The sequence below is a fragment of the Vespa crabro genome, chromosome 17, assembly GCF_910589235.1.
Source record: "Vespa crabro chromosome 17, iyVesCrab1.2, whole genome shotgun sequence".
Lineage (NCBI taxonomy): Eukaryota > Metazoa > Arthropoda > Insecta > Hymenoptera > Vespidae > Vespa > Vespa crabro.
In genome coordinates this window covers 1,002,083-1,030,037 of record NC_060971.1, presented here as the reverse complement: position 1 = coordinate 1,030,037, position 27,955 = coordinate 1,002,083, and the positions used below count along the sequence as shown (strand labels likewise).

Genomic DNA, 27,955 nt, shown 5'->3' with positions numbered 1-27,955 from the left:
ATTTACATTCTTCTTCTGTTTTCCGTTTGATTATAGTGAGCTTTGCAAATGTCGAAAATGTTACGTGACCGGAAATATACGCTATAAGTTAACTACTTTTACCTCCCACAGGATATCGCATCGTTACCTACTATGTTCGACATACACGCGAGTAGGTATATCTGCATGTGTATGTATGTGTGTGTGTGTGTGTGTGTGTGTAGCATAGAAATCATGCAACAACTCTTGGAGCTCGAGAATCTTTGCATAGCAATGCGAATGGCGAAAGTAAAGAAGGTTTCGTTTTGTTCGGAAGCTAGCTGTACTCGTTTTGGTCGTAAATTAACTTCCTTTAGGTTATTTACAAATTCAGTTCAAGAAATAATATTATTCAAAAAATCTGCTAACCCCTGTTCTTTTTCCTTTGGAAGATTTTCCTTTTTTCTTCATATTTCATTCGAATAGCTTTTGTTTCACACCGGTCGTTTCACCATAAAACTTAACGAAATCTCACGATCGGTAAAAGATTTATATTTTTAAAACATATCGAGAAAAAGTTTGAAAATTGTGTGTGTCCTAGAAAATGAAAAATTATATCGTTAAGTCGATCCGTTCCTGAACTAACTTTCCGCAATGCGGTCCATCCCGATAGTCTCTGTGTAACACGATGTAACGCGATTTCGAAAAGTGATATAACAGTGTACCTTCTCATTTTTATAATATATACCATCAGTTCCTTTGAGATTACGATGACAATGAAACTAGTTCTTTTCATTAATCTTTTTCACAAGAAACTAAACAATAAGATATTAAAGATATAATAATGGATATTGCCAATATCTTCAATATTATCAAGATTTATCCAATGTACAATAGATAGATAATATCTAACATTTTCTCAAGTGGAAAAAGTCAGGAAGCATTTCTCCAAAATTATTAACAAACCTATTTCCTGTTTCTACGATCGTTTTAATCGTATCGCGTCATTATAAGTCTAGGTGTTAAAGCTTTATAGGTATAATTAACGAAACGTATTTCGCGACGATCGTGTTTATTGCCTCTAGAAGATTAGCTTTGATTATTTATGAGAGTTGCTTCTGGCGAAATTATTCGCTGACAATAATTAATGACAATTGTCATTTTTATATATATTTTATGTCATCTTTCTATTATTCCATATTTTACAGAGAAAAATATATATTATTGCGTATCTATCGAAAATTGAATTGTTGAAAAATGAAGTTATTTTTACGAAGATTGGAGCTAAAAATACAATAAATAATACGAAATTGTATTATAAATTTGTTATATATAATACCTATCATTTCTATAAAACAAATCCCACATATCGTCTTATAGGAAAAAATATAATGATTTATACATATATTTATGTATTTATACAATACTATACATTCTCGATATAGACAATAATATTTATTCTTCAAAGATAGAACATAAAGATAATATAAGATAGCTTGAAAATAGTAGATATTATATAGATAATATCTTATCGTGAGAGAAAACATGTTGGAACCTTTCTAATAATAAAAAGCTCTCTTTATTACAGAAGATATACATATGTATGTAGATATCTATTTACATAAATATAAGTGAAAGAAAGGAATCTATAAAGGAGACAGACAAATGAAAAAATGTAACAGAATACATATATGGGAATATTTAGAGAGATAGAGTGAGGGGGGGGGGGGGTTGAGGAAAGAAGCACAGAGCGAAAACCGATCGTCATTCCCAAGGAGTTGCTATGGGGTATAAAATACTCCTATAACCATGCAAATGAGCTTTGATATATATATATATATATATATATATATATATATATATGTATGTATATACCTATATTTATATACCTATATGTATATACCTATATGTATATACCTATATCAAGTACCTAACATTTGTCTCCGAGTACCGTGTAGTATAGCAGTTTTGCTAGGGTAAACAAAATTTCATTTTAAAGTAGGAAGACTCTAAAGAACGATCGAAGTGATAAGAATTTTTCTTTCGAAATTTTTCTTATGTAACATTTCACTATATATGAATATAACGTTTCTTTTTTGTTCCCAAAATTCGATATTAACAAAAAATCCAAAAAAAAAGAAAATAAAAAGAAAGAAAAAGGAACCAACTAAAGTCAGCTAAAAGTTCCCCAAATCCAAGATACTTTTCGCTTTTAGGTAATAAAACTAATTATTATCGCAAGCTCAAAGTGTGTGTATGCGTGTGAAAGTATGAGTGAGAGAGAGAGAGAGAGAGAGAGAGAGAGAGAAGGTTTCGTAGCTCCCTTTAACGAACAATTTCCGTGACAGGAAAGTTTCGTGCTGACCGCAAAACTCTGCTCTTTCACGAACACACTTAGATACGTAAGTCTCGACTCTGGAAATGTGTCTTTCTCTTTTTCTATTTCTATCTCCATCTCTATTTCTATCTCTCTCTCACTCGTGCCGGAACATTCTCAAGAGGGCAACCGTAATTGGTTCGACGCCAAGGAGACTTAATTGCCGTTAGGATCGTTTCTATGAGAAAAACGAGACCGAGTTCAGCTTTGGCGACAATTATAGAAAATTTTATTTCAATTTGTTTATCTTCTGAGTATCGAGATGATAAATATACGGGTATATTATTTATTATCGGAAAATAGTTGCCAAAATTGCATAATTTTAAGTAATTTTGTTATGTGCTATTGTTTATTTTGATCTTTCTTATATACTGAGCAATAAAGAAAGAATTCATTAGTATGAATTCTTACCGTTAGTATCAAACTATTTTCAATATTAAGGCAATTATATATATGTATATTGTTGATAAAGAATAGTTGGCTTGCAGTTAAGTTTATAGTTTTACAATCTAAAAAAAGAAAATTAATCTAAAAAGTTTTGAGAAATAGTAATTAATTTTTTAAATTACCGAGAAAGTTATCGTCTATTCTGTATATTACATGTGTGTGTATGTAAGTTACCCTCTTTCTCTGATGTAAGATTCAAATAATTTTTCTCAAAGGTTCATCATTATCCTCTTCATCTTTTTTTTACTGAAGTTTTCGAGATATCGCGATGACTATCTTCTTCGCTTTTCCCGTCGCAATAAATTAGAGAAACTCGGCATATCCTGGACCTAGAGAGGCTCGATTTCGAGCATGAGACGTCAATTCGGAACTTTTCTAATCCATGATTCTAAAGATACCTCTTCTAGCAAAAAAAAAAAAAAGTAGAGAAAAGGAAAGAAAAAGAGGGAAGCCTAAGAGTCATCAAGTTTTTTCCCGGAAAACGAGTTGCCAGGTCAAGAGGATTATTTAATGAGTTGCCTCTCAGAAATTGTGATTTTCCTCTCGTCGATTTTTTATACCGTACCAATAATAAATTTCGTGCTCCTATTTTGTTTATTTTATTTTATTTTCCCTTCTTCTTTCTTCCCTTCTCCAATCCATCTCTCTTTCTCTCGTTCACAAAATCTCTTTGTTTCTTGTCAAATGTTCGAAGAAGATAAACGAGCTGATTGATCAGTCTGTATTGTGCCACATTGATAGCGAATTTTTATCGACGTAACAAAAGAACCAACTTTAATCTATCTCTCCTGTTGTTCTTCTCCCTTCCTCTCTCTTTTTTACTTTCTTTTTTTTTTTTAATTCAATTTAAACGATTAAAGAGGAAGAATTTCGATGTCATATTTGAAATAATGCAATCTTTTGTTTATATTATTGTAAACTGATGGGGTAAAATTTTAAAACAATGTGTGCGAGTAAAGGTTTGAAGCTTTTATTATGTTGAAATTAAAATTTTGTCATACATATGGATCAATGCTTTATGCATTTTAAAGATTATATAGTGATTACTTTGTGAATAAAAAGAAAAAGATAACACAAAAATATATATTCAAACGAGTATTATTAAAAAAAACTATAATGAAATATGTGTTTATTTATATCACGTTCGTATAATTTTCTTTTCATTTAATAATTAAACAAATTAACAAAACTGAAGAATTAACATAAACCGTGAAACTGTACTTATAAAAATGATTATAAAAATATCCATTTAAGCTACAGACACATATTTGTATAGCTTTTTATTTTTTTCTATTTCTAGAATATTAAAAAAAAAACATAATAATAAATATAAAACGACAGAATATAAGGAAGGGTAAGAGATATAGAGAATGAGGAAGAATAAGAGAAAGAGAGAGAGAGAGAAAATTACGAGAACGGCCTCGACCGAGTCCTTGCACACGTACAACAGAGGGTAAGCTTAAAACGCATCAGGATGCAGCAGGATAGATCAGGCGTACATAAATGAAGCGTGGATAGAATACAAATACATATTGCATAAGCATAGGAACTTGTATATAAATTATATATATATATGTATATATAATAAAATTTATATACACACTTTGTATGTACAAATGAGGAATATGTAAGATTGTTTACTGTTTTAACCTGACATAAAGCGTTGTAGCGATTTTAAAGATTTTCTATATGTCGTGACTTTTGCGATTCTTTATATCCCCGAAAAAAAAAAAAAAAAAATAAAGAAAATCGATATCCTTTTTATCCTCTTAACCCTTAATAAAACTTTTCTTGCAACTCATTTTATCTTTCCTGTGGCTCGTCATAAGAGTTGATGATCCTTTTTAAAGTAGTTTGGGCAAACGAGCGTCTCGTTTTGGCAGCGAAGAAATGAGAAGAATGTGCCAATAAATCGACAAATTTGTCGACGATCAACATGTTCGAAGCGCTTCTAAGTTTAAGGTTGAACACGTGCAAGCAATTTGTTTGCACAGCGAGCCCGATTTATATCGATATTTCGAGAGAGAGAGAGAGAGAGAGAGAGAGAGAGAGAACGATAATAAGACAACTTTGATAATCTTCTCGAATACTTGTATCTTCTTCGATAAATCATAAAAATGTTATGTACATATTGTATTAAATTATGTACGAATTCTATTACGACGTCGTAAAGAAATAAAAAAATGTAATTATCGTTCTATTAGGAACATTTCTAATTATCATTTTATTCTCATTAAAAAGACTTTCAAACGTTCTTTCCTAAAAAACTTTTTTACTAATATTTTAAATTTCTTTTACTTAATATTATAAATTAATTTATACGTATAATATTCCCTGTTAATGGATTAGGATCTACTTTCTTTTCTAAATAACAGATAATCGTAATTTTTATCATACAGATATATAGATAAATAGATATAGATATGAACATAATATATTTAAAGATATTTTTACATTTATTATTTAAAGATCTTATATTGGTCCATTTCTGAAAATATATAGTTTACTTTCTACACCTCTTATGTGCTCGCTATATAAATGTGTATATATATACATAGTAGTCATTTTTCTGATAGAAATATCTTTATAAAACTATTCAATTTCGTAAAATGTGACAGGGAAACGTATCGTAGCTACGGCGCATAAGAAATATGACATATATCCTAAGAAATGTATCCTTTAAAGAAAAACCAAGAGTGGTTCTTACCGAAGACATTGTATATAAATGCAGAAATAAAGAGAAAGAGAGAGTGAGAAAGAGAGAGAGAGAGAGAGAGAGAGAGAGAGACAGAGGGAGTGAGAGGGAGAGAGAATAAAAAGAAAATAAAAAGCATTTCTTCTTATTATTTAAAATTATTGAACTGTGCAAATATAGAGAGGAATTCAAGACGTTTAAAGTTTTAATTAATGAACTTTTCCTCGATATTGATTAATAATTAAATATATAAATTCAATATTTAAATTTATAAATAAATTCTATATATATAAAAATCCTTCCTCGATATTGATGAATAATTAATATTCAATATTTTCGTTGAATATTTTGTTAATTATCTTTTGCAGTGTGCAAATTAGTGATTAATGATATTTGATAAATGATAAACGATAAAAAAAGCTTGTACAAGTATAATTATGAACGGAAACAAAGTAACATGAGTTGCTTTAATTAAAAAAATATTTCGCTTCTGTTTATACTACTTATCGGTTAACAAAATCTCTAGCGTGAGAGATCGCCTGGAGGTTTTAATCTATAGATAATGATTTATTTTAGATAAAAGTGCAATCACTCGATAGCATATAATTACCGGCAAATCCAATAATTGTTTTTATATCAGATAATATTTACACGCTTGGAATATCTTACAGTGTGCTCTGTTCATGTCATAGATTTTATCACAAACAAACGTATATATCTTCGAATTATAACAAATGATAGATATAATATATAATCGATTTATCTTGTCTTAACTAAAACTGGATAAGAAACTTGTTGGAAAGACGCTGTCAGCTTTCCTCTTAATTTTCCAAAGACTATGATATATGAGTCGGTTTAAGTTCTGCTCGAGGTTAGTGAGTTATCAATAAAAATTTAGTTTTTTGATAAATCTTGATTTTTCTTCTCCATCTATTGTTAATATATAATATATATTTTATATATATATATATATATATATATATATATATATATATATATATAATTTCTAGTACTATGTCAAAAAGTGTGATGAAATATTCTAATGAATTTCGACCGGAAAAAATCCTAAAAGAACCATGTATATTTTACAATACGCGTACATATCGAAAATTTGCAATGTGATTCATTCGAAATAAATAAAAATATAATACATAAGTACTTCAAAAAATAATGTAGAAAAATGATGAATAATCAGATATTAAAAATAAATATAACTCGTAAAAAAGAAAATTTGTCATGATTTTCAAGATTGAAATTTAACTGCCAGTTAAATAGAAATTTAAAGAATTGCGTTGACAATTTATCTTCTCGTTCGTCGAGTAAAATAACTTGCTCGTTAAAAAGCTCTTCTTTTTTTAACATCCTCAGAAAGATGTCTGGTAGTTCGTGACAAGAGTATTCTTTCTAGCAAGATAACAGACTTCTTTAAGAGCCTCAAAAAACATAAATGTTTGTTTATAAAGCATTTTTTAATGATAATAACGACAAAAAGATCGATGGAGTAATTTATCAATAATTCTGCTTCTATTCAAAAATTTAATAAGTCTACGGAGTAATTAGTCAGATCATCCACGATTAAAACGAAAAGGCAAATCGATGATCGTCGAAAAAAATACATTGACTCACAATTTCATCTTATTCGTAGTATTTTTCATTAATCCTTTCCTTACTGAAGGTCATTGTAATCCATCCGACAAAATTCTACTTGAACGAAGAACTCTTCTAGGTATACATAGTAGAGATATATGTATAAATGTATATATTTATTTTTCTTCAATTTATAATAATTCTATATTAATCTCATATATGTAACTCGAATAATTAATCAATGATTTGCATAATATCAACAAATTACATCGACAAATTATCCGATGTAACGCTCTGTGATAAAGTGTTAAATCGCGATTTGTCGTTTTCATGTTATATCCCTAGTAATATTTTCAAAATAATCTTCCTCTCGTTGTCGACGTGCCAATCTTTTATTTTCTTGTTTACTGAATCTTGCTAGACTGATAAATGAACCAATGGAATATTTACGAAGCAACGTAGATTTTCTCTCTTTCTCTCTCTCTCTCTCTCTCTCTCTCTCTCTCTCTCTCTCTCTCTCTCTCTCTCTTGTTTTACGACGTATTAAAAACGGAGTTAGACAAATATTATTATTAGGAGACGATGAAAATGGGTTAATGAACTTTCGTCATTTTTCTTTTAACATTTTACAATAGAAATTATATTAATTCAAATAATCGAATTTTCGATGCTTCCCCCGTTCCAAAAATAGTTCATTAGAGATAATTCGATATTATAAAAAAAAAAAAAGCTATGACGTAATTCGTAAATTCGATTTGGATATTCGCAAGAAAAATACTATCATCAATTTATATAGAATTCATGTATGTTCACAAATGATTTGTCAAGGAAGACACACTATACAATATCAAGACTGTACACTTTGATTTATTCATTAAGACTTTACACTGTAGGAAACTCGAATGCTTGTAAGAGTTGCTTATATACACGAAATGCTTAGAGCCACGAAAGGTTCGTCTCATATATGTATGTATGTATGTATATGTATATACGATCGTAACCACGGGCCAGTGCTTTATAGTGTCTCATAAATTTCCTTTGGTCGAATAAAGGACATTTCTAGTGTGCGAAAGTATCTAACACTCTCTCTCTCTTTCTCTCTCTCTCTTTTTCTCTCTCTCTCTTTTTCTCTCTCTCTCTCTCCCTCTCTCTCACTCTCATTCTTATATTGTACGGATCCATCGTCATCTCGTATTCTAACTCTAATTCTATTACGAAGAGAGAAATGACAGAATTACAGGCACACGGCATTAACTCTATGAGCGTGATAGTAATTCGTTAGTAGCTCATAGAATTTAATATCAGAACCGTTTCTACTTGGAAATGACAGGGTGATTTTATTACCGAACCATCATCTTCAAGATACGATTGAAGTCTTCTCGAGATCTATTCCTGATCGATAATTATGAGATTTAACAGGGTGGTTTTAGGGTCATCACGATGATCGACACGACCACAACGTAATCGTATTTTATTGCGAAGGAGAGAAGACCAAGTATTGAAGTACTTTCTAGACTATGTAGAAATAGATAAAGCAAATTAAAAAAGATTAATATTATAACTATATTCTGTTGTTATGAAATAAGTGATGATAAAATTTGACTGTTAATTATTATCGTTCATTTAATATTCCAACGTAATATAGGTATAGACAAATAAGATTATCAACTTGGCGCAATTTTATTTGATTTTATTTGATTTTATTTTATTTGTTTTTTCAATCGTATAATCCAATAATCCGGATAAAATAAATGACATTGACAGGGTCTATCTATTGAGCAAAGCTATAAGTCGATAAATCCGATCGGAAATGAGAAACGCCGAAAGTCCGATTACTTCAGTCAATTAGTAGCAATTAAGCTGCTCTTCAAGCGATTAATTGCGTCGACTTTGCTTCAGGGCTAAATGTAACTTTCTGTGTATGTATATATACCTATCTATGTACACGTCCATATGTGTGTGTTGTACATATAAGTATATAAGACATCAGGGAGATACAAAATATTCAAACACACATTAGCTTACTTCCGGATCACATCGGAATTGCTTCGGATATTTCATTTTAACTTTGAGATAATTGCAAACGAGATCTTCTAGATCATTCTGTAATCTCCGTTTTTCCTTCTTATCAATATCTTCAGCTTCGATTAGAAAATAGTCATAAAAAAGAGAGAGAGAGAGAGAGAGAGAGAGAGAGTGTGTGTGTGTGTGTGTCATTTTATTTTCCACAGCTTCGCAATTTATTTTCTGTGAAATTTTTTTTTCCTTATAACAAAGGGAGAATTTGAGGATATGATTTAACAAAGAAATGAAATTTCTAATAATATATCTTCTTCTTTATTTGTTATTTTTGTTCTTTCTTCTTTTATTCTCTCGAGAAAAGCGTTTCTTTCAAAAATTATGTTAAATTTTGAATAAGTCGAGAAAAAACGAAGAGCTCAGCAGCAATGGAAAATAGCTCGAAGCGTGTCTCCAATGAATTGCAAGGTACATATTTTTCTTCTCCTTTTCTCTCTCATTCTCTCTTTCTCCTCTACTCTTTTTCTAAAGAAAAACATTCAAAAAGTTAGTCGACTTATAGAGACCATATTTCTTCATGTGAAAATTCTCTGCATAGATGAAAAATCAATATTCGTTAGATAAAAAGTATTACTTAATCGCAATAATTAACCTCCTCGATAAGTTTCTTATTTCATTATATTACTTCTTAATTCCACTGAACTTTGACATTACTTCGTTTACTTAGTGCATGGTGAATAGCAATCGAGACTAACTGCAAAAAGTTTAATATAGTGAAAAAAATACTTTATCACCTCATTCTAATCTAATTATTCGGTTAAGAGTTAATATTCTAATAATATATTTTTCTTTCTATCAAAATTTAGATACTTTCTAGGTAATAAAATCAAATCTATAATCGGTTAAATACTTTATTATTTAATTCTAATCAAATTACTCGGTTAAATAAATTTTCACAATAATATTTTTCTATGCAATATAAAAATTTAAATATCTACATTTCAAAGAAAATCAAATGAAATCTCCAATCTGTCTAAACCGTTATTTATCGATCAGAAATCTCTGCAGGTCCTAAATCAAAACCCTTTTCTGAAACGTCAAATTCAGATCGAACTGTTCGGAATTATTTGCATAGTATACATACATACATACGTATATATATATATAAAATATATATCAATAGCTATGTCTGTTTCAGTAGGAAATGTGATATTGATACGATAAGGCAATAGACCGTTCGGATAATACGACAAAGCATTTTGATAATTGATATAATTGAGAGATCGTATTGTATTTATATTTTACAAGAATACAGATTCATGATAAAAGATAAACATTTTAATAATAAAACATTCAAAAAAATGATATAAAACATCGTTGAAAATGAATTCTCTTAAGAGATTTTAATTGCTAAATAAACAAATATATAAGAATTTAAAAAACGTTAATACATATAATATCTCGTGTCATAAACAATAATAATGAAGGAGAAAAAATAGAAAAAAATGATTAGTAAAAATTTAAAAAGCATTCCAAGCTCGTTTTGAAAAAACGAGAAACATTGTAGAGAGGATTACATCGTTTTACAGATGAGCGAGTGCTCTCAGAAGTTGGAAAATGAAGGGTCGTCGAGGCAACCGGACCGGTAATTGTTCAGCCACACTTGTGCACACGTGTAATATCTAGACAAACTGATGCTACTGCATCATTATCGATCGACCTTCGAATCCTCCCGCACAGGTAATGTTTGATGGACAAACATTAACTATATTTTTCAAACGTAATAGACAAAAATCGAAGAAACATCTTAAAATATAGAAAACTTTATGGAAAAAGTGTAATAAGTAAATATGCACGTTGTAGTATATAATCGATTCAATTAAAATTAGATTTATAGAAAAGGGAGAAGAGAGAGATGAATTGAATTATTGTGTTACGTATAATAATTGTTTACGGATAATGTGTTTATCTGATTTATTTTATTTATGCTCTGTTAAGTCTGTAATAATTTCTATTGTACTCTTCAATTTTATCAGCTTCTATTATGTTTGTATTAATAAGATTAACATTATCCAGAACAATATGGAAAATTATTTATTTGAAAAAATATTATTCATCGATTTCTTTTAAATATTATATTTGTTAAAATACAGGATCATTTATAAGTGTTAAATAATTTATATAAATTTTATTTTGCGATAATAAAAATACTTTTTATTCATTTCTCTTCGTAGATACCAATGTTTTCTTTCCGCGCGCGCGCGCGTGTATGTGTGTGTATATATATATATATATATATATATATATAGATAGATAGATAAATAGATAGATAGATAGATAGATAGATAGATATTATGTACGAGTATGTGTTTATCGAATTACACGCGAGTCAATTTTAACTTAAAGAATATTTTATGATGTATATCGACGATTTTACGATAATGCTCGATTTTATGAGATAATATATAATATAATACATCAATGACGACAATACCTTCGTACTATTCAAGGATATCGATCAAACGACCTCTTCGACATAGTTCGTTGTCGTCGATATTAGCAAAGGAAGATTCGTTTTCTGCTTCCTCAACCAACCCAAGCACGACTTCTTATTTTCTTTCTTTCTCTCCCTCTTCCTCTCTCTCTCTCTCTCTCTCTCTCTCTCTCTTTTTCTTTCTCTTTTTCTAGCCCGATCCGAAAGTTCACTCTGAACAATGGAATTCGATTGAACTTGTTCTTTATATCGAGAAAAATTTTCTCGAGACATTAAATTAATATGAAAAAAAAGAAATAGAAAAAAGGAAAAAAAAAATAGAGAAAAGAAAACAAAAAAATGGAGAAAGATAAAAAATATTTCCCAAGTTTTTACTTGAAAAGCGACATTATTATTATAATACCTTTTTAAATTATAACCAAGTAATAACTACACCATTTACTTAACACGTAAAAGCGAGCAAAGATACGTAACATTAAACGCTCGTTAGTACGAAGAAATTCATATTTCCTTTGATATACGTGTTCTTTTAGAAACCTCGCTTCCTAAATAAATTATGACAAGGGATGAAGAAAGAGAAATAAAGAAGAAAAAAAAAGAGAGAAAGAGAAATAAAGAGAACTAGAAAGAGAAAGAGAAAAAGGGAAAGAGAATTATTATGAGAAAATGACAGAGAAGAGCAACAGAAAGATAAAGAAAGAGAAAACAAGGGTAATAGGAAGAGAAAGGAATAGAGAGAAGAGCAATAGGAATAGGAATAGAAAGAAACAGAGAAAGAGTGCAATAGAAACGGAAAGAGAAAGAGAAAAAAATATATATATATATAAATGTATGTACTCTTTGGTCACATTCTATCTTTGGAAAGCGCGAAAATTTGATCATAGAATACAGTACGAAAGTATGAGAATAAATTGGAACAGTCTTTCGAAGGTGGAGAATCAGTAAAATGAGGGTGGTTAGGTGTGGGAAGGAGGAAGATGTAGTAATTGTCGAGAGGTAGTTCGCGCACACCGAAGCAAGTTTTCTCGTCGTATGCATTCGTAGGTGCGTGACCAAAGAGTGGAAAAGCACAGACATCGATCGTCGTTCGTCCTCGCCTCGCCCTCTCGTCGCCGCCGCCGCCGCCGCCGCCGCCACCCCCGCCATCGTTTCGTATACGACATATATATCGTACGATCCCGCCTGTAGGTAGAAACGATAGCTAAAACGAACGTTGCTCGGTTATATACTCTCGCATATATATCTACATACATATATTATATGTATATCTATATATAGAGAGATGGCAGTACAAAGAAAGAGAGAGAGAGAGAGAGAGAGAGAAAAAAAAAGAGCGTCAACTTTCACCCCTCCATCCGAACATTTCTTTTCTTTTTTTTTTTTGTTGACTCTCCAAGTCATCCTTTGTCTCTCTCTCTCTCTCTCTCTCTCTCTCTCTCTCTCTCTCTCTCTCTCTCTTTCTCTCTCTCTCTTTCTTTTTTTTTTTATGATAGGAAAAAAAGCAAACTTTTTTTCTAGAACTGATAACACGGCTAGCAACGTATCCTATTGTCTCGTTATATTGTATGACACATGTGTCCTCTTTTACTGCGTGCATATGGAAAAAGGATGGATGGACAGTAGGATCAACAGACGTTGAATAAAACAAGTCTTCTAGTTTCTCGCTATGACACTTCCTCTTTTTAATCCGAACTGAAAAAATATTGTTTGGTACATCTAACGCTCTGATTTACATACATACGTTTTCATAATATGATCGAGAAAAGAATATCTTTTTTTTTTTTCTTTTCTTTTTATTGTTAAAAAGAAATAGCAAAATTAATTTTTATAAAATATAATAGAACGATCGAATTAATTATAATAATGAAATGATATGATGTAGAGTGATATAAATGTAAAGATTTTTAATCAAGATTTTATAGAAGAATATGATAGAAAAGTTATTTAAATACCGATAGTGAAGAGAAAGACACGCTTTATACAACTGCACTCAGTTGTTAAACGAACGTTTGATTCAGTTCATGCTATCGTTAATTTCCTTCCTTTTGAAACGTTCGCCTTACAATAGCTACGTTCTCGTTTATCTTCGAAGCGTATTGTCAGAAATCGAGAAATTTCGAGGAACTCGATCTGATAGGGCTATCATTTGTAAATACAGGATGTACCGAAAAGTTTATCATTTTAGAACGTTTCCCTTGAAATTGTCAATTGTTCAATCATATGTTTAAAAAACAAAAAGAAAATGAAAAAAAGACAAAAAGGAAAGAAAAATATTGAATTGAAGAATTCGACGATCAAGTTTGAAACATTGTCCTAAATAAAAAAAATATCTCTTGCTTAATAAAAATAGCAATTTAAATATTAATACGTTCGTACGAAGAGAATGGAATACAACGTGTATCGCTTTAATCGATGAGTTTAATAAATGAGCTGCTTCCCTATTTTATTTCTTAAAAAAGGGTCCCTATAATAATACCTACTGGCGCACGAAACCAGGCATCCCAGTACGGAAATGAATAGACGATATGGTTCTCGCATGCGAAAAAAAATATAGGGAGATCGTTCCAGGATAAAATAATCATTCGAATCGATCCAAATGAAAATAGGGAGGACGTTAAATAACTATAATATAAGGGAGAATAGGACAAAAGAAAAAAAAAAAGGAAAAAAGTGAGAAAGAAGATATAAATACGAGCTACCTTTCGAATTTGGTCGTTAAGATTTACATTTAACTTGTTAAAAGTTCTTTCTTGATATAAAAATAAAAAGAAGAAATTACTTCGGATTTATAATATTCATTGTTATTCTTCAATTCGTTTGAAATGGCAAGCTCATTAAAATCCTTCGTTAGGACGCGTTAGATACAAATCGCCATTGGAGAAGAGGGTGTTTAACCGACGAGCTAAATGAGACTGGATTACACGGATCGTTAAAGGGGATAACTAAACGCATTGTGTCGGCTAATGACTCCGCGCTTCTTGGCTACGTTCATCGAGTGTAAACACTCTGAGACAGTGTGTCCTTGCGAACAATAAGCATCGTCTGTCCGTTGCATTACCATTCCTAATTTACTACCGTGGCCTAAAACCTACTAAGCTTTTCCTTTTAATATACATACAGTACTAAACTCTGTTATAATCTAGATAAATCATATCAAGACACAAAAGTATTTCGTCGATGTGTCCGTGCATTTGTATGTGTGTGTATGATCAAAAGATTAAAATCAATTCTTTGTAAACCGTAATATTAATATTATTTCAGTTTTCCATACATATTTTTTACTTTTTACCAAAAATGTACCAAAGTTAATATTTATATAGTATAATAGTATTCATATGCATATAAAGTGTTTATATGCATATAAAGTAAATAGTATAGTATAGTATTCATGTTATATAATATTTATTTTTTTATATAGGAATAATAACTGAGTTAGAGAAAATAATCAGGATATAATCAATTTGGAGAAACCTTTTTATATTAAAATGTTCTCATAGTCAGCGATCATTCAAATCGAATTATTCCATAATAACTTCTTCGTTAATGAAAGAAACGCGTTCCTAAAGGTTCGATTATATCTGACGACTCTCGTACAACATTATTTCTCTATTGAGTAGAAACGTGGTAAACGACGGATGCTAGAGACGCGAGAAAGAGAACAATACGAAAGTGGAACGGTTTCTAAAGTCGGTCGGTACCGACGATCATGAAACGAATACCAGAGAGAAGAAAAAAAGACGATCAGTGATTATAAATACAGAGCATGATTTATAAAACTCGAGAATATTGGAAGATAATACAAATTTTTATAGAAATTTGTTTATAAATTTTATTGAAATTTCTTTCCCAATTTCAATTTCCAGCAATTTTTTTCTCCTCTCTTTATTATTATTATTAATTTTACTTACAATAAGTATTGGTGGTAAGTCGATCGATGGTATCCTGCTTGAGCTTACTATTTTTCTTGCCCATTTTCGTCGACTCCCTTCGTCGTCTTTTTCTTTTTATTTCTTTTCTTTTTATCTCCTTCGACGAAAAACTTTTCTCCCTCGACGAATATCCGAACAACGTAAATATATTTTCTCGTTCTCAGAGAAATAACTCTCACCGTTCACCGTGCATCGCTGCTCGACTATATTAGAGAAATTCGAGGAGACGAGAGAAGACGTACTTGAAAAAAATCGACTCGAGAGATTTAATTTTATCCTTCGACACGTTCTTATCTCCAAATCACTTTGTTTTTTTTCTTTCCTTTCGATTCACTCTCGATCGAGTAAAGTCTTTCGAGACAATTCTTAGTGATTGATTACATCTCCAATCGAAATATTTCGAATCGAGTTACGTTTTCACTTTCTTCGAGTTTATAGTCGAACACTTTCTTATAATCGATTTAATTTTTCTTTCTTCTTTTTCTTTTTTTTTGTCGTTTATTATTACTGCAAAACAAAAACTTACTCTATCTCTATTCTTAAAAAGTTTTAGACAAAAGTTTTCGAAAGTATGTCAATTTGGATTATAGAAACTTTAGCTCGTCAATGAGAACATTCGTACGAATTCCAAATAACTTCTTGATAATTTCACGTTGCGATCTCGCACTTGAGCCGATCCTCGAGAGACGTCTGTAGAAGTTTACTGGAAAGCCAGTCGAATTCCTTATACGTAGAGCTTTACCGATATAATCTCGTTCCAGTTTGATCCTCATCGAATCTCGCTATTTCGATTTCGACTAACCGATTGTCCTCGAGGATTCTCTCTTTCTATTTTCTTTTTTTATCTTTTTCTTTATCTTCCTTTCTTATTTCTCTTTCAAGAACGATCACGAGAAACAATCGTACCAAAAAATTCACTTACAAAATTGAACGATCTTGTCCTTACTATCGTTTGATTTTTCTCATCAAAATATCTATCAAGAAAATACAAAGAAAAGATGACAGAGACTTTAATGATTTCTTTAGATGTTTGAGAAAACGTAATTAGAAATTTTAATGATTTTTCATTGGCTTATTTAACGAATACGTCAAAAGACCCTTGATATGAAGATAATTGCTTTTTGTCACCGTTCTATGATACGATATCTTTTGACACGATTCACCCTAATTCGCTCGATTATAATAACATATTTTATTTATACAAAAAATTTCCCTAGTCGAATAGACGGCGTTTCAGCTAGATAATTAATGAAGAGACATTTATAAAGTTTAATCGCGAAATGAAAAGACATAGAGAGATAGAGAGAGAGAGATGGGAGGGGGTGGAGGCGGAGGAGGGAGAAAGGAAATCCTTCAGACAGACAAGGAGAAATCGCAGAAAGAACGTAAAGTTTCCGCAAGAGGGTTCTCCCTTATCTTCAGTGAAGCAGGATTCACTTCCGGTCGAGGTCGTGCTGCACCCTTGACCTCGATCTCTCTAACGCGACACGAGCAGGTGCGCGCTCGTGTATGCGCTTTCGTTTACAATAGAAAATGTACAAAAAAGAAAAAGAAAGAGAGAAAAAAATATGCTATTCGGAAATCTGAATTTTGTTGGCGGAATGAGCCGTCGAATCGAGATAACAATTGAGGAGAATAGAATAGGATAAGCTCGAGCTTCGATCGAATGCATTTCTTTTCATATGCAACGAAGCGTATTCTACGGAAATAGAGAGATGAAAAAAAGAAAAGAAAAATATCGAGATAGTTCGATCACGAAAAGAATCGAGATATAAACGAAAGAATTGCTTCGATTTGATTTTTCTTTTTTCAAATCGGCGCAACTGGTTATCGACGCGATAACACTCGCGCGCGTGTGCGCCTGGATCGTAGGTGTACATAGAGTTCCATTCATAAACTACAGCAGATATTGACAAACCGCGGGTGGCAGCAGCACTCGAGTATCATGTGGGTGGCAACGTTCCACTTAAGTCGTCGGGGATAGAAGAACTCGTTAGGAACGGTAGGCTCAGCAGCAAAAAAAATCGGATCAAGATAAAAATAAAAAAAGAAAACTATAAAGAAAGAAGAAAAAATGGACAAGGCGAATGAGAAAAAAGGTGCTAAAGTTATCGACGAAATTGGTATAATTTTGATCTAGCGATAGAAAAGGGATATGCTATGCGTTTTGAAAATCGCAATGCGGAAAGAGGAAGCTCTACTGTTTGGCTTGACTATCGGACTGCGTCTCGAGTCGATAGAGGTGGTCCAGGAATTTTCGGTATTGGCTACTCTCTCTCTCTCTCTCTCTCCTCTCTCTCTCTCTCTCTCTCTCTCTCTCTCTCTGTCTATTTGTCCGTCTGTCTGTCAATCTTACTCCTGTATAACCAAGAAGGATGCAAAAAGGAGTACGTATTTTTCGTGAAAAATGGCCGTAGTTGTTCGAGCCGTCGAAATAGCGAGATTTCATTCATGAGCTTCTTACCGTTGTTGGCGAGAAAAGCAAGTACGTCGGCAAAGCGCGAACCAGTGACGTCATAGCTTCGCGGCGCCTGGCGTCAGACTGGCTCAACGGTGACATTACGTGCTGGTGCGTGGGGTAAGCATTGCGCAGGCGCGACAACGTTCGAACCGGTGAACGCGGCTCTCTCCCATCGTCTCTTCCCCACGTCTTCTACGGGGAGAAAACGACTACCCTCTCTTTTATTCCCTCCTCCCTTTCTCCCTTCTCTCTTCCCCCACTGCTATAGTCCTTTTACATTTTATCCCATTTCGCGATCCGTCGTTTCTTCCTTTTCCTTTTTTTTTCTTTTTCTCTTACTGATCGTTTTTTCGGTCTATTTTTATCTCTCTCCCTCTCTCTCCATCTCTTTCTCTCTCTCTCTCTCTTTCTTTCTCGAAGTCAGACAAACCGATTTTACCAAACATCAAGCAGAAACGTAATTGACGTCCTTTTTAAGGAACCGTTCTTCTAAATCGCTAATCTCGATTACGCCATTGACAGAGAACAAAAATTTCTTACGACCTCTTACTACTCTTCTTACTTGTCTAACTTGCCGAAAGCTTTCGTTGTTCTTTTCTTTTTCTTCTTCTTTCTATTTCTTTGATTTTAACACTAACTCTAAGAACTTAATTGAAAATAGATAATTAAATGCGATTAACGGTGCACACGAGGAGGATTCGAGAAAGCAGTAAACGAACGCTCGACTTGATAGCTTCTTCATTCAACTTTTATAGAACGTAGGATGGATTTGAAATGAGATCGTTTTCAACTAACTTGTCCTTCGTATAGTACTTGAGAATTTATACTACTAGAGAAACAATCGTTTAAGACATATAAATATAAATATATATATATATATATATATATATATATATATATATATATATATATATATATATATACATATATATAAATTTTCAATATTCCATCTAAATAAATAATAATAGTATTTTTAATTAAAATCATTGCATGTTGACTAATCCAATATATATTATACTACTAATATATATTATACTATATATACTACACTACCATTTTTATACCAGTCCTATTTATTTAATTATTCTTTTCGTTTTACCAATATTTCATTTAGATATGAAATAATAAAAATTTCAACATCATTTATTGGCCAGCTTAATATAGACGTCAATAGGTATAGTTTTGTATAGAAGAAATCGTAGAAATAATCTTGTACGTACGAAAACAAAAATATGTACGTATATATTATAATTCGTAAGATTATGGTTAAATGCATATAAACACAATGTGTGAATAGTTTTGTATAATACATATATCAATATAAATCATAAAAATAATTTGATATGTACATACAATAGATATAAATTCACGTAGAAAATATCGATGTCACTAGGGCTAGAACACGTAGTTTGGTGAAACGATCGCATGACAGATGACCCAATGTCGTGGCGACCGAGAACTGGGATTTGCTTTAAATCCATCGATGCGGATCGATTGACTTTAAACGTCCACTCCGGATCGCTTTTTCGCCTGTCCTCATGAATAAAAGAGGAGGCCTCGCGAACGTTGACGTATTCTCGCTAGTACCTACATACATATCCTACGGGTAACTCTCCATACTAGAAACGATTTCGTTTCAGTCAGCACCCTTTCTACCGCTAAATCCCAAATCTTTCATTCTTCCTTCACCAATTTTCTTTGTTCATTCTAAATTCCTCGACCATTTTGCTGTCTATTGTCAAATTTTCCCTCTTTGTTTTTTAATTATAATTACTCACATCTAGGAAGATTCGCTTGTGGAAGACTCGTAAAGAGGATACGAATGGTATTGGAAGCATGCCAGAATATTTATGAATGAAAGAATAGAAAGAAAATTATAGTAAGAATTTTTTTATAATTTCTATTCATTAATAAATCGGTTTAAGTTGTTAAAATGTTTCATCATTATCATTGATAGAAATGAATTACTTTTACTCTCATAATTTTTGTCTTTCATTATGAAAGTATCTTTATAAGTATCTATCTCATAGTTAAGTTTATATTTGATCAACGCTGCTTATCAAATGATTCTACTATATTTCTGATATATCTATGACGATGCAGATTTCTATCTATATAAAAGTAAAATAGCTCGGCAAAACATCGATACTTTTTTCGAATAGTTGCGTAGATCGGAGATTAGAAATGATTACTCGCAAGTTTTATCCTGCGTAACTTTCCCCAAGTAGTATGCAAATAGATTTAGTATAGTTATTACCTCCAGAATATCATTTGTTAATCTGGAACTTAGGATCAAATGATTAGCATTTTCCATGTTGCGATATCATCTGGAACAATATTTCGTATACTTGTTACATATGGAAAGTATAATAATAATAAGAATATTACACACGAATATATATATATATATATATACATACATGTAAATAATAATATATAAATGTGTACAATACGTACAATTCAACAAAAATATTCGTAATTTCGATGTCTACTAAAAATAGACATGTTTGTATAGTAGACTATGTCCGATCGTTACAAAATTATAACAAAAATATTCGGTAAAGTGTAGAATATTTACAGTTTGAAAACAGAATCAAAGAAATAAGATACGTCAGCAATTTCGATTTCGTCGGAAAGAAAAACATATAGTTTCTTTCGAAAATAAAATCACCAACAAGTTACTTAACAAAGCATCTATCATCATTTGTTTTTATTAATATTCAATAGAGAAAGAGAAAAAATGCAATCACGAAATGAACTTAATATCAGATCATAAAAATTATTTATCGATGAAATAAGAAAATTAATTTTTTTCAAAAAATTATTGTGAGAGCAAAAATAATAAAAAAATAATTAAAAATATTATTATATTTTTTATGAAAATATTAAAATATTATGTTAGAATATTAATTGATACTGTTAGAAAGAAAAAAAAAATATTTACTATATACACAATGGAGATGCGTGTTTCATCGATATTAAGAAAACGATGAATAATAATGTAAGTTCGCCGTACGATAAATATCATACTTGCGTGTTTGCGTGAATTGTTTTATATTTCGTAGTGGCACAAAATGGCACGTAGCTTAAAGGTATAAACTTTAGGTCAAAGTATGTAAATTAGCTTTGTGAAAAATCATTGAAAAAATAACAAAGTAATAATGGGTGGTCTAGGTGTTAATTAAAATCAAATAAAATAAAAATGTGTAAAACGAGATAAGCAGGGAGGATAAGCAATTACGGCAAGATAAATTACTATCTATTTGGCTAACGAAACATCATTAAGAGATACTAATTGCTCCTCTTAATAGGTTTACGGTGCATCGAATGTTACATTTTCAACAACGAGATATCTCTCGAAACAATACCATTTCGAGAGTAGAATTGATATGACTTACACTTACATAGACATATAAGTAAGTATATAAGCGTCGTATATATTGGTGCGAATACATAACGTAGCTAGATTCGAAGAAAATCCTCAACGCATTCGTACCGATCTTACTTCTCGTATTACCATATTCCACTTCGGTGGTCATCGTTGGAAAGTTTCTCCCTTTTGAAAAGAACACTCGGCTATTTCTTGTTCTCGTTCAGCGCATCTTGCTGATTGGCAACCGTAGAATACGTATTCGTGTTCCGTTTTTCATCGAGAATACTGCTACTTACATCGCTACGGTTTTTCCTACAAAATCGTATCCTGAAATTTCTTTCAAGGCTAGTCGCAATATTACTACGTTCTTATATAATATACGAATAGCGTACTATACTCTAGTGTTGTATACTACACAACCTGCAAGTTGGACGTTCCGAATTTATCATTTTAGAGAATATTACAATATTATATTATATTAGAATAGAATACGAATATATATATATATATATATATATATATATATATATATATATGATAATTTACATGTACATTTATTTGCTTGCTGATCGGATATATGTACACACGTATAAATAATCAATAGCAAAGCATATCGTGCGTAATATATCACATATGTACTTGTATTTGTCGATGACAGAGAATTAATCGCGTAAGTTTTTCTTTTTGCGTCTTGATAAAAGGACCGTTCAACGTTCCATCGATGTCATAATAAAATATTTCGTCGATATAACCGATACGCGTTCAACGGTTAAACGAGACTAATGCAGCGTCTATATATATATTATATAGTTCTCGATTCACATTGCACACCGAGAGAATACAAATGGAAATCGGTATTTCTCTGTCGTGAAATTGCATCTATCGCATAAATGTGTGTAGCTTCCCATTCATATAAATGTATAAAAATAATGAATTAGTATTAAAACGGTTTTTTGTTTTCCTAAAGAACATGACGCAGAAAGAGAGGTGATAAAATTTTATTACATTTATTTACTTTGTTTTCTTTTTCTTTTTTTTTTTTTTTTTTTTTTTTTTTTTTATGGTAAGCTCGTTCACCTCGGATCTTCTATCGACATAAATCTTTGAGAGAAAACGTGACTCGATGTCTACGGCCGAATATATGACTCTATTTACGATCAAAAATAGATGGATGAACGAAGAAGAGAAAGAGACAAGAATGGAAGAAAAATAGAAAATAATGGAGATAAAAATTGAATATGTCAAACGTAACATTGAATTCGAGATGAAAGATAGATCAATATAATTTTGTAAAATGTTTCGGTAATGATTTTTTTTTCCCATTTCTTATTTTCCTTTCTTTCTCTTTTTTTTAATTCTTTCGATTAGCTATACCTGTATATATATATGTATATACACCAAGGACACACATAAATATCTTTTAAAGTTTCTACAGAAATTCTGCTTACTCTGAATAAACCTATCTGTTGTTGTGTGTATAGACGATTCCGATATTCGCGAGCTTTGTTCATCAGAGCGTATGCCTATTTACAGTTCGTCTCTTGATGTGTGCACACTGCAGCATCCGTGCAGAAATTCATCGTACCTGGAAATTTACCGAGGGCATCGTGTTGACTTCTCAACGAGCGCAGGCACACAGGTATGTTCTTCAAAAATATTCATAAAAAGGGTATAATGATCAGAAAATTGGAGGTTAATAAAAAAATATTTGGAACAAAAATTCCGTGTTTGCGATATAAAAAAAAAACTTGTAATGCTTCGTTTTATGCATCCGATAAATTTCCGTCGTTCATTTAATTATATAGAATATAGAATATTTTACAAATGAATGGCTAATAGTTTTATCATTTTTTAAATTCTTCGTACAAAATGGATTGATAAATTTCATCATAGTATCAAGTTCTCTTGGATCATTTGTTTGTTTGTTTAGTAAATAGTCCGTCTTAAAAACAATCACAGATAACAAAATAATAAATGTTTCATTCTAACTTATCTCTCTCATTCTGTTAGAAGCAGACATTTTTTATCAACGTCAAGGATTCGTTAGTGAAACTTCATGAATAGTACGAATCCTTGAGAATCTGCTCGAAGAGTGATTAAGAAAGATAGTTAAATTACAATGAGAACCCGATCAATGATAGTGTCGAGTTATGATAGAAAAAATATCAGAGCTCATTGATTCGCGTGTTTTATCTAACAATTCAGATTGTTCCTTAAGATTACAAATTACTTTTTTTTTTATTCTAATAGTCCAAATAAGATGTATATTAGATTAGAAAGATTTTTGCAAATTATTTTATTGATGACGTATGCATTAAATTAGCCAATAAATAATGTTGAAATTTTCTTTATACAATTTAATTTTCTTTTTCTTTAGTATTTTTTTTTGTTGCTCAAAATTCAAACATAATGTATAAGGCCCAATCCAATATAAAATATTGTTTATATATATATAATGCTATAGTAGTGGATTGTGGCTGATAAATAATATTGGAATTTTCATCATTTTATAAATAAATAATATTAGTATTTTTTACGGAAAATTCTTACATATTATTTAATGGCCGCAAACCAATAGATACGATTCATATATATATATATATATATATACAATTTTTATATATAACATTGTAGTCATATTTCCGTCTATTTTGAGATGAAAGTTGGAAAAATAAATAAAATATATAAATAACATTCGGCAAAGAGAATATTCGTCCGACCCTGTGATGCGTTCCTTGCGACTGACGACGATATCCACCCTGTATCGACCCAGCAACGCCCACCCAAAGAAGAGCTCCCACCATGGAGTACCGACCCATCTAGTACTGGCAACTCGTACAATTTCATCCAAAAATCTAAACGCAATGCGACGCATCGCATGCGGATGGCCTTCTTCTCTCCATAAAAGTTTTATGACTTTATGAAACGTTGTCTTTTAAAAAATCATAAAAATCCACTCTTTCCTTATTTATTATTTATATCATAAAATATCTTATCCGATCAAATATTGAACCCTAATATACTTGGGATTACCCCATATACATATGCGTATGTATGTATGTATAATCTAAAAATTTATTTTATAAAATTATTTCAAAATTGTAAAATAATAAAATTAAATCAACTTCTTGAGATATATTTTTGATATAAAAAACAAATTATTTGCTTATATGTAAATAAGAAAATTTATATAAAGAAATAGATACACATTTACATGTTATGCCATATTTAAAAGGAAAATTTCATAAAATATAACTTAAACATTTATTTTATGAAATAATATACAAATTATAATCATGAAATTAAATTTTGAGAAATCTTTTTAAAACAAAATATACTATTTACTCTTGTAGAAAAATTAGAGGATTTATTCTTTATTTTGTCAAAATAAAAATTTGACAAAATGTAACCTAAATTCCATTTTATAAAATAATTTGTAAATTGGAGTCATAAAATTATACAAATTTTGTCGAAGATTATCTTTTTTCAACATAACAAATTATCTCCTTGTATAAAAATTCGAAAATTTCTATAAAAAGAAATATATATATATATATATATATATATATATATATATATATATATATATATATATGTTATGTTATGTTATGTTATACATATATCGAATAAAAATTTATTATTGTATATACATACATGTGTGTGTTGCGAGTGCGCGTATATATATATATATTCCTTATCCACACGAATAAAAACAGACGTATTCCTATTTTATGGATAATTAACGAGGGCTCCACGCGTTGTCTAGCAGTTTCAATGAAGAAAATAAAAACACGCACATTGATCGTCAACAACTTATAAATTATTACAAGAAACGTATAGTTTTGCGAGGAAAGATATGGCATTCACATATGGCGCGGATAAAGGAAAGCCACTGGGAAAAAATCGCGCCAATTATGCAACTATGGCGCCGTCTGTCGTCACTACCAAGAATCTTTATTAGGGATCTGCATAAATTTGAATAATTAAAAAATGACTAAAACGGTATTAATGATAAAATCTTGAATCAGTATAGTAAAAATTTTACAATTTAAATTTTCTTTTTCTTTTTAGTATAATAAGTGAAAAATATAACAGAAATTGATACGTTCGATTTAGACGCCATATTATACTACTTGATACAAAAATAGATAGAATCCGATATTTTTATTTCAATTTGCTTAAATTTTCATCATTTTTCTTTCCATTTCTCATCTTATAATTTTTTTGGCCTATTCTTTAATGCTTCTATAATTATTTTTACATGAACGTCAATTCTATTCATATAATTATTTATTGTCTTTTATTATCGCTATAAAACTTATTCTAAACTTTCTTTTTTTTCATTATCATTAGAAGTTTTCTGAGCTATATGAACGATTGACTCGTATATGTAGTTATAGAAATCAAATGGAAAAGCATGTTTGGCGCTACGAGTCAACTCGTGTTTTCTGCGAAGTAAATAGTAACTACTCATTCTACCAGCTCTCTTTGTTTGCAACGTGCACGTTCAACTTCCTTCTGTGATACCCTTTAATGTCGATTTAATTAATTTATTTTTATATATACTCAAATAATTGTTGGTTCTTAAAAAGAAAAAAAGGACGTTTTGTTCTTACTGTATTTTTATGAGTTACATTATGTTTAATTTACTTAACTTTTATCGTGACAAATAGTGTAAGTTGTTGTTTATATTGTGAAATATGGTACATACTGTAATATTGGTTTATCAATGAAAATAAAAAAAAAATATATGTATATATATATATATGTATATATCTGATCATTTCAGAAGATTGAATGTTCTCAATCATTAAGTTTCATTACTGCGGTGCACGGGTTTCCAAAATAATTCCCGTTTACGTTACGTGTACAAAATGGAAACGGAAGAATATGATAATCCTAAGGAAATAAGAGCAACATTAGAAACATATAAGAAATTAGCAGATGATTTTTCTAATCATGACACAATCTTAAAGGTAAAACATATTTTTTTCTCAGTTCAATACATAAATACAATGTTATCACGTATTTTTGTTATTACAGGATAAAACGGTGTTGTCCTACATAGCATATATTCTCGAAGTACCTTATTTAGATATTATTAATCTCTCATTAGATATTTTGGAATTGTTTATTAAAAATGCTGATAATTATTTACACATAACCTCTACTTTTGGAATAAGGGAAGCCTTAGATGCTGTTGTAAACAGATTTATATTGAGCGAACCAGAAATATCTAAAAGGGCGCAACATCTAAAAGATAACATAGAACGTATGAAACCACCCATATATAATTTACGCAGTAGATGCAGGATCATCGAAAGAAAGAAATTAAAAACCCATGTAATTGTATTACATGTTCAAGGCTTATTGCCGGTAAGTTTGCTTTTTCTTTAATAAAAGCTATCTTAATTAATGAGCTTTATGTTTAATATTAAAAATAGGAGACTAGATCTGAACTGGAATCAACATTGATCAAAATTGAGGGATTGATATCTCTTGTAATAGATGTTGAACATCAACGTGTTACCATGCGTACATTAAATAATGTTACCGCCAAGCAAATTGCTGAAGCTATACAAGAAAATTTAGACAACATGGAGGCATGGCTAGTTACAAAAAATAAATTCAATCAAGAATTTCTAGTTAGATTGGTAATTTGCTTTTTGTTAAATTTCCATTTGACACTTACGTAAAAATATTGAAAAAATCAATGAAAATTCTATGTCTCAGACCCATAAAGAAGATACGGATGACATTGAAAATATGCCAGAATACTTACCGGAAGAAGAAGAGCAAGAAGATGGAAAAGAAGGAGTCGTATCTTTATTTAGTGGCTTAAGACAAAGTGCTTCGTCGTTATACAAATCTACGGCAGAATTTCTTCATAATTCCTTTTATTGGTAAATCATTATTGATAAATTAATTAATCAGTTCGAATCATGTTCGAAAATGTTCTGCAAATAAGAACATATTTAATGGATTCTTTCATTTATATAACTAAAGACTTTTAAATCAATTGTAATTATTTATTTATGATCTAAATATCACTTTTTATGGATATTTTTGTTCTCTTTAAATTTTTGTTTCTCTTTATAAGAGTATAGCGTTATAAATATTGTAAAGATAACAAAAAGTCTCATGCATGTACCTATTTACCAAGTTCATATTTGAACTATAATGTACATACATCTCGAATTATCTCGAATTTTCTTAAAGAAAGATGTGTTGTAAGTTATGTAGAGTTATATGCGATCAAAAACAATTAAATCTTTTAAGCTTATTACATTTACTTATTTACTTAATTTATATTGCGTATGACTTCTTAAAAATAATATACTATACATCAACGTATTAATTATCAATTTTAGTTAACAAACAATTTCAAACTATATTTTAATGTTTCAAAATTATACAAATTATATTTTAAATGTTTCAAAAGTATACATGTATCGTTGTTAAATGTTATAAAAAAGATTCGTAAAGAGAATGGATATTATGAATATAAAAAATGTGTTATTTAGAATAAAATATAATGATGCATTGTTCGATAATTATCGTTTTCTCTATTTTTTTTTTCTTTTTTTTTCTTTATCTTCTTTTTTTTCATATCAA

General features: G+C 30.4%; 2 protein-coding genes across 7 annotated transcripts in view; one reads left to right on the top strand and one right to left on the bottom strand.

The window, feature by feature from the left end:
- Positions 1-18,124, bottom strand: part of LOC124430025 (frequenin-1) — a 31,178-nt gene extending 13,054 nt beyond the window's left edge. For 2 of the 5 annotated variants that reach the window (XR_006943625.1, XM_046976013.1), the window contains exons 1-2: positions 17,971-18,124; positions 15,486-16,209 (exon numbers count right to left, since the gene is read on the bottom strand). Coding sequence is in view for 4 of the 5 variants with exons in the window: in XM_046976013.1 (XP_046831969.1) it covers positions 15,486-15,549 (64 nt within the window). In the remaining variant the exon portion in view is untranslated. Of the gene's footprint in view, positions 1-15,485; positions 16,481-17,970 lie in introns of all 5 variants that reach the window. The other 3 variants (XM_046976014.1, XM_046976015.1, XM_046976016.1) reach the window with 3 other exon arrangements.
- Positions 18,125-22,860: 4,736 nt separating this feature from the next.
- LOC124430225 (armadillo repeat-containing protein 1-like) lies at positions 22,861-27,623 on the top strand. Of its 2 annotated transcripts, none has more exons than XM_046976501.1 (5): positions 22,861-22,979; positions 26,130-26,316; positions 26,384-26,716; positions 26,785-26,994; positions 27,074-27,623. In XM_046976501.1, exons 2-5 carry the CDS (start codon positions 26,215-26,217, stop codon positions 27,245-27,247), a joined length of 819 nt encoding a protein of 272 aa, XP_046832457.1. In that variant the 5' UTR covers positions 22,861-22,979; positions 26,130-26,214; the 3' UTR covers positions 27,248-27,623. The 2 variants fall into 2 exon arrangements, with proteins under 2 accessions (XP_046832457.1, XP_046832456.1); XM_046976500.1 differs by lacking the exon at positions 22,861-22,979 and adding an exon at positions 25,756-26,014.
- Positions 27,624-27,955: the final 332 nt, after the last annotated feature.